This window comes from Rhinoderma darwinii, chromosome 1, assembly GCF_050947455.1.
Source record: "Rhinoderma darwinii isolate aRhiDar2 chromosome 1, aRhiDar2.hap1, whole genome shotgun sequence".
Taxonomy (NCBI): domain Eukaryota; kingdom Metazoa; phylum Chordata; class Amphibia; order Anura; family Rhinodermatidae; genus Rhinoderma; species Rhinoderma darwinii.
In genome coordinates this window covers 106,725,987-106,742,492 of record NC_134687.1, presented here as the reverse complement: position 1 = coordinate 106,742,492, position 16,506 = coordinate 106,725,987, and the positions used below count along the sequence as shown (strand labels likewise).

General features: G+C 42.8%; 1 protein-coding gene across 3 annotated transcripts in view; it reads right to left on the bottom strand.

The window, feature by feature from the left end:
- NEK1 (NIMA related kinase 1) overlaps nt 1-15,769 on the bottom strand; it is a 122,511-nt gene extending 106,742 nt beyond the window's left edge. For 2 of the 3 annotated variants that reach the window (XM_075860259.1, XM_075860260.1), the window contains exons 1-6: nt 15,493-15,766; nt 10,949-11,045; nt 7,680-7,777; nt 6,556-6,639; nt 6,401-6,468; nt 6,227-6,313 (exon numbers count right to left, since the gene is read on the bottom strand). In XM_075860259.1, coding sequence (XP_075716374.1) covers nt 6,227-6,313; nt 6,401-6,468; nt 6,556-6,639; nt 7,680-7,777; nt 10,949-11,045; nt 15,493-15,609 — 551 coding nt within the window. In that variant the 5' untranslated portion in view covers nt 15,610-15,766. Of the gene's footprint in view, nt 1-6,226; nt 6,314-6,400; nt 6,469-6,555; nt 6,640-7,679; nt 7,778-10,948; nt 11,046-15,492 lie in introns of all 3 variants that reach the window. The other variant, XR_012883014.1, reaches the window with a different exon arrangement.
- Between the last annotated feature and the right edge of the window lie 737 nt (nt 15,770-16,506).

Here is a 16,506-nt window from a genome sequence, read left to right as displayed (position 1 = left end):
GTGTTTCCTGATGGTGATTTGGCGGCCATCTTTTTGTATCGCCAGGCCAAACGGATATAGCCAGCGAAAAGGCGTCTTGGAGGCGCGTAGCGCATCAAAGGAGAGGTCGGAAAACTTTCCGTTTTTGTAGTGTGGAGGATGCTATATCTTGATAGAGGTATATTGTTGTTCCTTCAAATTCAATAGTACCTTTCATCCTTGCAGCCTTTAGAATCTCCGCTGTATCAGTGTAGCTCAGCAGACCACATATAATGTCGCGGGGGGGATCATTAGAGCGAGGTTTTGGGCGGAGTGCTCTATGGACACGTTCTATCCGAACTGTATCATGGCTGTTTACTCCTAGAACTGAAGAGAATATGTCATGAGCAAGTTTGCCCAAAGTCTCATGTGCGTATGACTCAGGTACTCCCCGCAGCCTGATATTCTTCCTCCGACTCCTATTTTCTTTGTCTTCTGTCCGCATAAACATCTCATTCAATTGATCTTGTTGTGAATGTAGAATGTCCCGCACTTTGTCATGATAAACTCTCATGTCTGTCTGTGCCGCTTCAAGCGTCTCCACCCGTGATCCTATCTGACGTAAATCAGTGCTTATCTCTGACAGTTCTTTAGTAAGAGGAGTCAAGGCTTTGTATAAGATCCTCTTCATAAACCCCCGTGACACTGGTGCTAAATCATTAGTGTCTCCCGACTCAGATTGCTCACCTCCACTATCCTCATCTGAATCGTCATCTCGGCACTGTGGAGCAGCATGCACGGCGGCCATCTTAGATTTCCGGGCCGGAGATTCTTCATGCCTTTTATGGAGAAATTTCTCCATGTCTGCTTGTGCTTTCCCCGGTTTGGGTGTGCCAGTGTGATCTTTAAGTTTCTCCTTTGCCGGTTTAACCATTTTCCAACGATGTGGGTCGATATAGCTCGGGTTTTGGCTGGTATCAGTGAGGAGCTCTGGTCTCAAGCTGCCATCACACTGCACGGCTACGCTCCGCCCCCTGGACTGCATATTCTAGATGAGGCCTCACTAATGCTTTGTAAAGTGGTAATATTATATCCCTGTCCCGCGGGTCCATGCCTCTTTTAATACACGACAATTGAAACCCCAGAGACAAGTGACCGCGCAACAATTGATACCGCTGAGCCAAGTGACCCCATTTGGTCGCCCACACCAGACAATTATGAACCACAAATCCCTGAGTACACGGGCAGACCAGGGGTCAAATTTAACACGGCAGGGCTCAGTGAGATGGACTTTTTCAAGTTCTTTTTTACTGATGATTGTATGGTGTCCCAGACAAATTTATATGCCCAACAGTATATCACCAAGAACCCCAACTCATTTTATGCCCAATCCCAGAGGTGGACTCCTGTAGACGCAGCAGAGTTGGGCAAGTTTTGGGGACTTCACTTGAACATGGGGCTTCTGAAAAAGCTGTCCATTAGGACCTACTGGAGCACGGACATCTTAGACCACACCCCGATGTACCGTATGGCCATGTCCAGGATGCGTTATGAGGCAATACTTCGCTTCTTACATTATGCTGATAATGAGCAGTGCCCACCCCGAGATGACCCCAGTTTTGACCGTTTGTATAAACAGAGACACCTATTAGAACATTTCAGTGCCCGGTTTGCACAAGCATACACCCCCGAGAAGTGTATTTCTGTCGATGAGTCCCTTGTACATTTTAAAGGGAGGCTTCGATTCCGCCAGGACCTGCCTAGTAAGAGGGCAAGGTATGGCGTGAAGCTGTGGGAGAGTGCATCAGGGTATACCTACAAATTTAGGATACATGAAGGGAAGGGCACCAGTATTCAGCCCCCAGAATGCCCCCCCCCCCTTACTGGGAGTTAAACGCCACAATTGTGTGGGATTTGGTGCACCCACTGCTGGACCAGGGTTACCACCTCTACCGGGATAATTTATTTTATTTTTTAAAAAGGTTTTCTTTATTAACTTTTTCTCAAAATACAAATGTACAAAAGCGCAAAATTGCACACAAAAACATACATAACATACTGACCCGTCTGCGTCCTGATGGGAACAGGTTTTCACCCACCCACCTACCTAGTAAGTATGGCCTTTTTTGTGGTTTTGATACATAACATACTGACCAACCGCACTAGTTGGCAATGACAATCCTCATATAGAAAAATACAATTACAGTGCAAAAGCCCACATGAAAACTACCTGGATAATTTTTATACCAGCGTCCCACTCTTCAAGTGCCTCGCTTCCAGAAGTACTGTGGCATGCGGCACTGCTAGAAAAAACCTGAGAGGCCTCCCTAAGACACTGCTTGGGCAAACACTCATAAGGGCTGAGAGCAGGGCACATTCTAGCAGCAACATATTGGGTGTCAAGTACAAGGACAAGAGAGTTGTCCTTGTATTGACAACAATACATGGCCACACTAGTACCCATGTACCTGTACGAGGTACCAGTACAGAGACCCCCAAACCAGACTGCATACTGGACTACAATAGGTACATGGGAGGGGTGGACTTGTCAGATCAAGTCCTGAAGCCCTACAGCGCCATGCGGAAATCGAGGGTGTGGTATAAGAAGCTGGCCGTGCACATCATACAGATGGCATTGTACAATGCGTACGTGCTACGTCGATGTGCAGGCCAGAGGGGAACTTTCCTGGAATTTCAAGAGGTGGTTATCAAGAACCTAATTTTTAGGGACCAGGAAGAGGGGGCACCCAGTACTTCTGGAGGCGAGGCCACATGCATAGTACCAGGGCAACACTTTCCAGGAGAAGTTCCTAAAACTGGTGGGAAGGAAAAGACTCAAAAGAGGTGCAGAGTCTGCCATAAGAGGGAGATAAGGAAGGTCACTATATATCAATGTGACACGTGTCCCGAAAAACCAGGGAACTGTATGAAAGATTGCTTTAAAATTTACCATACATCCCTTGATTTTTAATTTACCATGATGCACTCCGCACAGCTTATCCCCCTCATTTTTCCCTTCTGAGCCCTGCCGTGTGCCCAGGCAGCAGATAACAGCCACAAATATGGTATTGCCGTACCCAGGAGAACACACACTACAATTTATGGGGTGTATGTCTCCAGTGGCACATGCTGGGCACAATATATCGGACGCTGAAATGGCATGTATGTATAGAAAATTGCAAATCTCACTCTGCACCATCTGCTGCGCATTACCTTTTACACAATAACTGTGGGGTCAAAATGCTAACTACAACTCTAGATGAATGCCTTAAGGGGTGTCGTTTTTAAAATGGGGTCACTTCTCGGGGGTTTCAACTGTACTGGTACCTCAGGGGTTCGGCATACATGACTTAGCACCAGAAAAGCGCCAGTAGGCCAAATGGTGCTCCTTCCCTTCTGAGCCCTCCCATGTGCCCAAACGGCAGTTTATCAACACAAATTGGGTATTGCCGCACTCAGGCAAAATTGGGCAACAAAACAGGGTATTCTTTTGCTTCTGAAAATACGAAATTTTTATAAAAAAATAACATCTTTTTGGAAACAATTTCATTTTTTTTTATTTCACAGCCCAATTCAAATATGTCCTGTTAAAAAACTGAGGGGTCAAAATAACAACCATAAATCAATTCCTTGAGGGGTGTAGTTTCCAAAATGGGGTCACTTCTTGTGGGTTTCCATTGCTTTGATACCTCTGGGACTCTGCAAATACGGCATGGCACACGAAAACAAATCCAGCAAAATCTGCACTCCAAAGAACACAAATCGCTCCTTCCCTTCTGAGCCCTCCCATGGGCCCAAACGACAGTTTATCACCACAAATGGGGTATTGCAACACTCAGGAGAAGTTGGGCAATAACATAGGGTATTTTTTTCTTGTGAAAATAAGACATTTTGAGCAAAAATTACATGTTTTTGGAAAATATTTCATTTTTTTTATTTCACAGCCCAATTCAAATACATGCGGTGAAAAAATTGTGGGGTCAAAATGGTCACAACAACCGTAAATGAATTCCTTGAGGGGTGTAGTTTCCAAAATGGGGTCACTTTTGGGGGATTTCTACTGTTTTGGTGCCACAACATCTCTTCAAAGCTGGCTTGGTAGCTAAAATATATTCTAATAAAAAGGAGGCCCCAAAATGCACTAGGTGCTTCTTGCTTCTGGGGCTTGTGTTTTAGTCCACGAGCACAGTAGAGCCACATGTGGGACATTTCTAAAAACTGCAAAATCTGGACAATACATATTTAGTAGTGTTTCTCTGGTAAAACCTTCTGTGTTACAGAAAAAAATGGAATACAATTGAATTTCTTCAAGAAAAATGAAATTTGCTAATTTAACCTCCACATTGCTTTAATTCCTGTGAAACGCCTAAAGGGTTAAGAAACTTTCTAAATGCGGTTTTTAATACTTTGAGGGGTCTAGTTTTTAAAATGGGGTGTTTTATGGGGGGTTTCTAATATAGGCCCCTCAAAGCCACTTCAGAACTGAACTGGTACCTTAAAAAAGAGGCTTTTGAAAATTTCTTGAAAATATGAAAAATTGCTGTTTATGTTCTAAGCCTTGTAACGTCCAAGAAAAATAAAATAATGTTCAAAAAACTATGCCAATCTAAAGTAGACATATGGGAAATGTGAACTAGTACCTATTTTGTGTGGTATAACCATGTGCCTTACAAGCAGATGCATTTAAATTTAAAAAAATTCTATTTTTTCAAAATTTTCTCTAAATTTTGCAATTTATTGTTGTAAACATCTGTTTATAACCCTTTCTCAACGAGAAGTCCAAATGTAGAAAGAAAGTCTTTAAAGAAAATAATCTATGGCCAGTTTAAGATATCAATCTTAATCTCCGTAATGGAATTATTGCTTTGGAAATCAATAATAAGTTTAACCCGTTAGTGACCGGCCCATCGTGTTTTTACGTCGGTCACTAACGGGCCTTATTCCGATGCCATAGACTTTTTACGCCGCGGCATCGGAATAAGAAAACAGAGCAGGGAGCTGTCAAATCTCCCTGCTCTCAGCTGCCAGAGGCAGCTGAGGGCTGGGAGCGTCCCTGCTCTGCCGGGTGAGATCGATATCAGTATCGATCTCACCCGTTTAACCCCTCAAATGCGGTGCTCAATAGCGAGCACCGCATCTGAGTGATTTTGGAGAGAGGGAGGGAGGGAGCTCCCTCTCATCCCACCGACACCCGGCGATAAGATCGCCGAGTGTCTGTGTCTCTAATGGCAGCCGGGGGCCTAATAAAGGCCCCCAGGTCTGCCAGTAATGAATGCTTGCTAGATCATGCCGCAGGCATGACCTAGCAGATGCCTGTCCGTTTTAAACGGACAGGCATAATACACTGCAATACAGAAGTATTGCAGTGTATTATAATAGCGATCAGAGGATTGCATAGTGAAGTCCCCTAATGGCACTAGTAAAAAAGTTTAAAAAAAAGTTTAATAAAGTTAATTAAAAAAAAATGTGAAAAAAAATATGAAAAACACACTTTTTCCCCTTACAAACTGCTTTACTATTAAAAACCAAAATACAGTTAAAAAGTTACACATATTTGGTATCGCCGCGTCCGTAACGACCCAGACTATAAATTTATTACATTACTTAACCCGCACGGTGAACGTCGTAAAAAAATAAATTAAAAACTACGGAAAAATTGCGGTTTTCTGCGAATCCTGACTTTAAAAAAATGTGATTAAAAAGTGATCAAAAAGTCGCATCTACTCCAAAATGGTACCAATAAAAACTACAAGTCTTCCCGCAAAAAGCAAGTCCTCATACAACTGCATCGGCGAAAAAATAAAACGTTACGGCTCTTCAAATATGGAGACACAAAAACAAATAATTTTGAAAAAACAGCGCTTTTACTGTGTAAAAGTAGTAAAACATACAAAAACTATACAAATTTGGTATCGTTGCAATCGTAACCACCCGCTGAATAAACTTATTGTGTTATTTATACCACACGGTAAACGGCGTAGATTTAGGACGCAAAAAAGAGTGGCGAAATTTCAGATTTTTTTCTATTCCACCCCCAAAAAAAGTTAATCAATAAATAATATGTACCTCAAAATGGTGCTATTAAAAAATACAACTTGTCCCGCAAAAAACAAGACCTTATACAGCTATGTCGACGCAAAAATAAAAACGTTATAGCTCTTGGAATGCGACGATGGAAAAACTTAAAAAATGGCTTGGTCATTAAGGTCTAAAATAGGCTGGTCATTAAGGGGTTAACCAGGCTGAGACAATGTGATGTATTATTTACCTCTTATTGTTGTAGGGCCGATTCTCACATATCTCAGGAGACAGGTAGTAAGGCGTTCCTATACACGTTCGAGCCAGCTCTATAGTGCTGCATGAGGAAAGATAGTACTTTATTAAGAAAAAAAAAAGGCAAAACTGCACATCAATCCTTCTTCTATTGTAATACAGAAACTACCTGTTCAATACTCTCGCTATTCCAAAATCACCCAGCTGGATGGTCCCACTTTTGGTCAAGAAGATATTCTACAATAGTGAATAATAAATAATAAGTGGCAGAAAAAGTCATACGAAGATCCATAATTCCAGTGGAGTATAAGAAGGCCTTGGTACCTGAGACTTGATATCCCTATGAAGAATTTTTCGTTCATGAACATGCTTCAGAGCCAAACATAGCTGAACAAACCAGTCTAGGATCTAGTAATAAAAAATAAAAAACAATTTGACCCAATGTATGTGTATATCATTGCACTTGCAATATGTTTTTACATTTTCAATAACCCCAATATAAGTTACACATTGCTAAAAATTACAGGTCTCAAACTTATCAGTAAAATGTCCTGCCTCGACCGTGCAAGCAGTTTCATAGTCCTCATTGTTTACCAACCTGCAGTGCTGGGTCTTATGGTGCCTTTTAGACGTAACGTTTAGACGTTACGTCAATCCAGCACATGGATTGGCGCTCTTTAGCTTCATTCACAAAGAGCAATCCCCTGTAATGTATAGGGGCGAACGGTCATTACTACGATCGTACAACCCATGCATTTGCATCATGTCGCAGCGCATCTCCCTGTTTACAGAGGGAGATGTGCTGCCGACTAGCGACCGTTTTTTGGTTCGCAAAAAAGAGACCCATCAGGACTCTGCACTGTAATTAATTATTATGGGCGGCAAAGCCAGTTTTTCTTTTAGACAGGGTCAGGGTTGTGCTGGGTTTAGTAAGGCTCAGCAGCAGGGTCACATGAGCGGATACGTGATCGGCAGGACTAACGGAGGCAGCGGCAGCTACTGCCCTCTCGATGGTGATCATCTTTCTCTAAAAGCCAGACACCCGCCCCACAACATTCCGTGAAGCTTTATTCTACAATGGCGTGCTTTAGAATATGGCCCCTTAATGTTAGATAAATACAAAATGCTGGAAGAGTATCTTAACCTCTTAATGGCCATCAAAACGCCTTTTTACTGTGTTCAATGACCACAGTAAAAAGGCGTATTAATGGTAATTAAAAGGTTAAGATACTCTTCCAGCATTTTGTATCTTTTTAACAACCAGTCTAATATTAGCAGTACACTGCAAATGCTTCATTGCTAATGACTTGTGAATGAGGGAGCTAAGGTTCCCCCCTCTTCCGGACCAATAACATACAATGGACTTCTCCTTTTCGTAAGTATTCCTTGGCAAATCCTCCATTTTACTATTTCTGCAGGATATCAGTCTGGTGACACAATTCATTTACCTGGTCTTCTGAGAATAAAACTCCTTTCTGTGTATTTATTCGTTTAAACAAATCCCCTCCTTCACAATAGTCCATCACAATGTAAAGGCAGCCACTTTCTACAAGGGAAAAAATAGAATTGTTGTTTTTGTATATATAGAAAAAAAACATAAGTCTGCAGGCCCAAAAAGAACCCCATTGGGCCTCATTTATCAAAATTGTCTATTAAAAAAAAAATTGCCTTGTTGCCCATAGCAACCAATCAGGGCTCAGTTTGCATTTCATAAATTGTTTTGAAAAATGAAAGCTGGTCCATGATTGATCGCTGTGGGCAGCTAGGCCAGTTTTTCTTTCGGACTATTTTGATAAATGATGTCCCCTTATTCTTAAATGCACAGGATCCGTCATCAGTATTGCACTAGAAACAGCTATTGCGGGAGCAGACAGGACAGAATGTAAAGATGGCCATACACTAGTGATTTTAGACAGCCAAATATGCAGATTAAGTGTGACAGACGCCAACCAAAGACAGATCTCTGTGGAAAAGCTGATCTCCGATCTCATCTTAGAATTTTTTTCAGTAGCTGTGGGGTGCAGTCCTTGGAAAGTCGTCGTGCCATCAAAATTAGCCTAGAGCAGGCCACAGATCAAGGCAAAGATTGATCGTAGTTTTAATTTAGGACACGGTCGTCCAGAACAACCTTCACAGACCGGCCATGAACGACAAGTCATTCAGAAAAGTCAGTCAGAACACTAAATGTATGACCAGCTTAATGGGATATTTTTAATTTAGTTTGTCTATAGAATAGTAAATTGTAACATTTTCTAATACAAATGTATTTTAAATTAGCAGTGGCCCCTGTCCTTAAAAAACACAACAATGGTATAGTCCAGATAAGTTCGGAGTAGTACATCCATGGACTAACTTACTAGGACTAAACATGGCGTCAGTCATGTGACCCCCACCCATACACCATGTGACTTCTGACATTCACTTAACATTGTCCAGGTATGGAATAGGTGAACGGTAAATTGAGGAGCAGAAATATTTATAATTACAGCAACATGTCTGTCAGTGTCTGCAGGAGCATCTCCTAGGCTATGTTCACACCTGCATTGTGGGTTTCCGTTGTTCTGCTCAGTTAGAGGAGGAGAACAAGGGAAAACCGGAAAGCAACAGTTCCGTTGCACCACTAATACTTCCAGCGGCTCACGGTGTCCATGGTTTTACCGGAAACAATAGCGCAGCATGATGGTAATCTCGGACGGATCTGCATCGGAGGCCCCTAACGGAGGCTGCAATGCAGATGTGAACAAGGCCTTATATTGTTCTCCCTGTTTTGTGTGTGTTTTTACCAGTAAACTCTATTAACTACATTATAACTGAATGTGAGAGGTCACATGACATGTAGGGAGGGGTCACACAACCGGCGCCATGTTTAGTTCTATTTCGTTAGCCCATGAATGCAATAGACAGGACAACTCCATGAGCTATACCATTCTAGTATGCAGACAGGGGTCACTTGCACGGATATAAGAAATGTACGTAAGAAATATTTTAAACAATTGTATATTAAAAATTACATGATTCTAGAAATAAAAACTGAAATACCCCTTTAAGGCAGAAATGGAACACACTGAGAAACCAGACCAAACGAGGGCAAGACAATGCGATTAGACATGGTAAATAAAAAGCTTATAACAGCAACATTGCTGAATAGGAATGAGCATGAGGACCAAACCAGTGTCCAGCGATCAGCTGGAGCCAAACAAACCAGGGTAAATGAAGCAGCGGATTCCCCCCATTATAATCTATGGCACAATCCGCATTATATTATACTTCCATGCAAAGAAAACACTTGAAACTGCATAATGTATATGATACTGACATAAACTGCTGAAAGAAGTCCGCAAATAACTGTACTTTGTATATACAGCACACTTTGTATATAGATATACCTTAGATAAATCTTGCAGGAAAAGAAAATATGGGTTTATATTTAAAACTGATAAGCTGCAGTAAATTCCAGTAGAATTAATATGGCCGAGTTCACATCACGTTAAAATGCCTATGTGAGACGTACAGTATACGGCGGGAAAAACCGTGCGTATACATTAAACGTAAGCTTTGGCAGATATGTCATGAACGCTCAGGACGTATACGTTAAACCTTTATAGTCTGTGTGTGATGAATGACAGTATTAAGTATCCGTCACAGACACGCGTCACTAGTAGATTAGAATAGTATCCGTTAAAGTGTAGCTAAACATTTGCCAAACTTCTGACATGTCAGCAGTTTGGATTGGTGGGGGTCCGAGCACTGAGAACGCCACCGATCGCTAGGACGAAGCGATCGTGTGAGCGCTCAGCCGCTTCGTATCGGTTCGGCTTTTTCCGGAAATAAATGTATCGGAGTACGGGCTCAATAGAAAGTCTATGAGCCCGTACTCCGATACATCTCCTTTCCAGAAAAAGCCGTACAGACACAAAGCGGCGAGCGCTCACACAAACGCTTCAGCTGCTTCGTTTTAGCGATCAGTGGCGGTCTCAGTGCTCGGACCCCCACCAATCCAAACTTCTGACATGTCACTATGACATGTCAGAAGTTTGTCAAACGTTTAGCTGCGCTTTAAGTTATACGTCAAAAGCTATTGGAAAGCCCATGATGTCCCAGCGGTCGGGCCTCCAGTGATCACACATTTCCCCCTATTGTCTGGATAGGGGATACACGTGTTTGTAGGAAAACCCCTTTAATTGTAAGGGAAGAATCGGTGATTTAACTGTTGTGGGGCACTGTGTAGATAACCCTAGTTAAAATGGATCTGTCAAATCAGGTGCACTTTAATTCTGTGATTTTAGGACTTGTCAGCACGCTGCGACACAATGCTATCGTCAGGGCGCTTCTGTTTCATTTTAGCAATGATCTTATGTGACTGCAGCGAAGAATAAAAGATTATATGTATCATGCAATGCTCGGTGCAAGAGTACGATCAGAGTAAATGATGTAACTTCTGTGTAATTTGAGTCACACCGTTTTTATTTTATTTTATCAATGGCAATGTGTCGGATTGCATAAGGGTGTCAGTCAATTCGAATATTTGTTCCCACAAACCGCACAACTCAATACATGATTGCATGACACTTCTGAAGACAGCCGCGGCACAACGAATGCTTACAGCATATAATAAAACCACACAATATGTGACACATCTGAAGCAAACTCATAATTCCACTAAGCATTTATGATATTATTGTAGCTAGTACACGGATAATACCCATAACTTTCTAACCTTCAAATGATTCTCTGTACTGGACAATATTCGGATGCTTCATGTTTGCCAGCACAGCAACTTCTCTCCTTGACTCTTCTCTCTCTTTGTTTGACATCTTAAAGAAAAATACATAAAAGGTATTGATCCAGACTAGAAGCTTCATTTAACATATAGATTCAAGATCTCCTTAAGACCCTATTAGCCGGAGCAATTATGATGCAAACTCTTATATCATAGTTCGAATGTAAAAGATAATTGCTATGAGTAATAGCGTGCAACGATCGAACGACGAATGATAAATAACTGGGTTTCCGTGGATCGGCCAGAACTACCTGGGTGAAAGATCATCGTTCAGCGCTGCCACCTCCCCTTGCCACCTCCCCTCATCTAATCAGAAATCTTCCAGTCATCAGCAGTTCAGAGATGAGGTGTGGACGAACAAGCAACGAACGCAGTAACCAATGAACAGCGAAAATCTTTAGTAATAAATGTCACGTGTAATAGACCGTCTCGCTAAATCATCACTCGTTCATGAAAGAATATCTGCACCTCTAATAGGACCCTTAGGGCTCATTCAGATGAGCGCAATACTCATCCGTGTGCTGTGCGTTGAAAATCACTCAAAGCACACGCACTCATGCAATTCAATGGGGCCATTCACACATGCGCTGTTTTACAAGCAGCATGTCCGTCGCGTGAAACTCACTGTATGCCCTATATTTGTGCATTTTCACTGTCGAAACACTTCAGTATCGTTAATGTGTTAGTATAAGACAGCACATACTGATCTAAAAGGATCATTAAATGAATGGAGAGAAGTGTATGACGCTGATTGGTCAGCATCATACACTCCTCTGTACAACACCCACTTGGTCAATAGTAAAACACTCCCAGTTGTCCATTGAGAAACTCATTAGCATAAAGCTAACATCGCTAATAAAGTGGTGAAAATAGATCGTTTTTCTAAATAAAAAGCACTGCTGTCATCTACATTACAGCGCCCATCTCCTTATGTAGGAGATAGGGCACTTATAATGTGGTGACAGAGCCTCCTTAAGGCCCTATTACACCGGACGATAATTGGCCGGTACAGCAGGGGGCGTCGATCAACAAGACATCGCTGATCAGCGCTCGTTTGCTCCTGTCACACGGAGCTATGGATGGGGACGAGCGGTCGTTAGTCCCATACATTATTATCATGTCGGCAGCACGTCTCCTTGTTTACACAGGAGATGTGCTGCAGGCAACGATAATATTTTACTTTTTTAAAACTATACGATCAGCAGATGAACGTTTGCTCGTTCATCTCCTGATCGCTGCCCTGTTTACACAGGGCAATTATCAGCAACAAGCGTTCTATGAACGCTTGTCTGCCCGATAAATCGCCCAGTATAAAACCCCCTTTAGAAATAGGCGCTATGACAGATCAGAAATTAACAAGTTAGCCCACTTAAGACAATCCTTTGTCCCCTGACGATAAGCTGATCATAGGGTGTCCTGCTGTTTGGACCTCCAGCAACCAGATGTAATCTGTGGCGAGAACCCAGCAGCAAGTGTTCAAATTCCCGGCAGCAGTGGCGGGATTGGAGAAAGCTCCAACAACAACCATTTAACTCCTGAGATGCATCAAATTAAGTTCAGTAAACTAAACAATAAAGAAGTAAATGCAATTATATTTTAAACAGTTTTAATTTATTGAAAGTGATAAAACATTAAAAAATGTATCCCTATAATCGAGAAATGAGAGAAGGGCTCAGCATCCCTCCAATGCCAGTGATATTTTACCAGTACCGCATTTAAAGTAAAGCAATGTAGAGATGCAAGATGTGAAACTGATAAATAGCAAACTTGTGGCCACGAGGGCCTTTTTCAAGCCAATGTAGCTCAGATGGTCAAACAAGGCTATATACACTTTAGATAAGAAACATCACTTAGATTTCTTAAAGGGGCTTTGCCATTTCATAAAACGATGGCCTATCACTAAGACATGCCTTTACTTTTTGATTAGTGGGAAACCAATAGCCAGGTACCAATGTTTCCTTTAAAGGGAATGTGTCGCTAGAAATTATTATTATTTTTTTTTAAACAGTTATTATTTAAGTGATTACACATTGTTTTAATTTTTTCACAAGTCAGGAAATATTATAAATTCGATTCTAATTTATAACATTTCCATGTGAGGGCCACTAGAGGGAGCAGTTCCCAAAATTCCAGCATGGTCAATGTGGTAAAGCAACCTCATTGCTTTATGCTGCAAATTTGGGGTAAACACACTCTCTAGTGTCCTCACACAATCCCCCCTCCCTTATCCTGGCTAGTGCCAGGAGAAGGAGGGGGTTGAATCCTCAAACCTCCTACACTGTGTGCCGCCATTTTCTGAGCGACTGCACAGTCTAGCAGGATTAGATACAGTGATCAGCAGACAGTATAACACGAACATAATACATACATAACATACACAAACATGAATTACCTGCTGCTGCCGCCATGCCGCCTCCGCTCCTATTCCTTGCTCCTTCGCTTCCTTGAACATATGGCCGGAAGCCGCGGCCGGAAGTCGTCATCTTACTGTCCGGCAGCAGCTTCCGGTCCACATGAAAATGGTGCCGGATTTCGCTCTGCGAATGCGCTTCGTTTTGGTCTGTGTGGGAGCGGCGTATACGCCGTTCCCACACAGACGGCGTACGCTGCTGTGAATGGAACGGCTTCTGTTCGCATTCTCTATGGGATTGTATGTGCCGTATTCCATCTCTGTATGTGTCGTTAATCGACACATACGGAGATGAAAAAAAAATGGCAGCCCCCATAGAGAAGTAAAAAGTAGAACAAAGTAAAAAGTAGAACACGAGAATATAAATAAAATTTATGTTATCATATTAAAAACAATATGATAAAAAAAAAAAAAAATTTCATGACACCTTCCCTTTAAGTCTTGGCAGCTCCTGAGCGGAGCAGTTAGGGAGTAGGGCAAGTATCCATCAACGGTGGGCGATCTGATCACCGGCGATGAGGACAGAGGATGCTGCCCGGTCATTCTGACGGGAAAGGAACGCGTCGCTGGTCGAATTCATGTCGCACCAATCCCGGTCTCTGATACTAGAGTCGGGCTATCTCCCGCCTCTCTCACCTTCAGGGTCTTCTCATTGGGAGGCCGGTCCGTGATGGTGGGAGAGGGAGGAGATTGAGAAATGTCACGTCTCTCGCTCCAAAGCGCTGTTGGAGCAGAGAGATACAATTTGTGCAGGCTTTAAAAAGTTTAGTGAGCTGGGGGATCGTGGAAGGTGCACAGCCACGCACCTTATAGGGAACAGAGCCAGGTACACCACCGATCCGAAGAATGAAGGGACCGCAGCCAAGGGAAGGGCAGCTGTGTAGTGAAAAATAGTAGACGTAGCACTAAGGCAGTGCTGTGGCCCCTTTATTCTAAAGGCCCTCATGCACAATACAGTAATGTTGGCTGAACATCTAATGTGTATGTGGGATTTCCTAGATTATGTCAGGGGAAAGAAGGATCGGCATGTATCAATGTTCAGTCCTCTTTGTTTTCTGGGTAGATAAGCCACCACCAGAGATGTCCATCAGTGGCTTACTTCACTCTCTGAATTGAAACCATATGTTTGGCCAAACTGAGCGGGTAGGTGTATGAGAAGTTTGTTAAGTATAGCTGTCGGCCGAAATAGCGCCCGACCGACAGATATTTAAAGTGTATGGCCATTGGTGGGGGTCCCGAGAGTCGGACCATCACCAATCATAAAGTACCTGGATATGTTAGCGATATGCCATCACTTTATGAGATGGGAAACCCCATAATAACAGAATAATGCTACACGTACACATAATACAGTGGATTTCTTCTAATCCAGTAACAGAAGGTCTGATAAATCTGCCACTTGTCCCAGCACAAAACTGCAATATAATGTCCCCCAGAACAAGACCAGAAAGCTGAAGAATGGGACAGGAGAGCGGATTAGGACATTGCTCTGGTTAAAACTCCCTAAAAGCCTTTCTACCCTTATTAGTGAGGCTAAAAAAAATGGACGATAATCCAACAACTATCAGGTCCTATTGATAACGGACGATGGTTCCGAGCTCAGATGTCATTCACGCATTCTACAAGAATTACTCCACCAGTAACAAGCGTGGTAATAAATAGAGGTACATTATTCTGACCACGCGGTGATGGAGAGCAGATACCGGAGACTAGGCCTCTATTTAGATGCTAGTACAGATAGCGAGGCCGGAGGAACACACCCAGGCCGGTCATATCCATCGCCTTGTCTTAGGAATCCCATTGGAACCATGTAGAAAGTAATACAAGTAAATATAGGTGCTTTATGCAGATTAGGGGTGTATAAGCAGCCAATATTAAACACGATATATATACTTGACAGGTGATGGGTATATAACCGATGTACAATATTGATGGGGTTATAAATAATATCCTGCATGATAACATATAGCATTGCACGTTCTTACATATTCTATTATTGTACATTATGACTGCTTTGCTGACAGCGCCTCGAAAACTTGTGCTCTATGACCCAGCAGCGGCCAGCACCCACCTTAGAGATGCCGATCTCCTTGATGACATATTGCTTGCCATCTTCCTTGGATTTCACCAGGATGGCCTTACCAAAGGAGCCCTCGCCGATCTTCCTCACTCTCACGTACTTGTTCATGGTGGCCTGTCTCTACGGCATGACTGTCAGGGACGGATTGGGCGCAGTTCTGCGTAGGGTACTGGAATGCAGTGCACACGATCGCCGGCCCGATGTGTGATGTTAGCGGTTGCCGGGCAGCAAGCAGACAGCGTGCGTCGCACAAATGACGTCACTGCCTGCGCGGCTCTGTCTGACCCTCCTTCTATTGGCAAATGTTTACTCATTCTATAGGTCTGAAGCGCGGGCGGCCATGCCTGTTACTGGATTTAGTATGCGGTACGTAGTGAACCTCTTGCTTCCAAACTGACATGGAAAAAGTCTAATTTCTCAATGGTCGCTATGGGCACAAGGACATTTTTCTTTAGGATTTTAAAAATGAGGTCCAGTCCAGAGAGTTACTGACTTTCTAGCAAACATTTTACTATGTGCTCTAAAGACCCAGAGCAGACAGACCTGATAGCGTTTTGACATCTATAAAACACCCTAACAAATAAAAGTTAAGAAAGGATTTTCCATGATCTAACGGGAGCCATGGTGCAGTGCTGGATCTGTTGTACAATGGATTCCATTCTCTTACAATAGGGTCCGTCGTGTAGCGCTGCATGCTACAGTATATATATACTATAGTAGTCTTAGGCCTCATTCACGTCTGCATTGGAGGCTCTGTTAGAGGCCTTCGTCTGGTGGCAAAATCACTGGTAAAATCACGGACACCCCGACGGAAACCATTATGGTCAATGGGATCAGTCGGCTGCCGGCGGTGCCTGTTGTGCAACAAAAACGTTGCTTCCGTTACTACTTGTTCACATCTGCATTGAAGCTCCGTTAGGGGCCTCCGTCGCAGAGCCAACCGAGATTACTGGAGACAATAGCGCAGCATGAGACAACCGAGATTATTGGAGACAATAGCGCAGC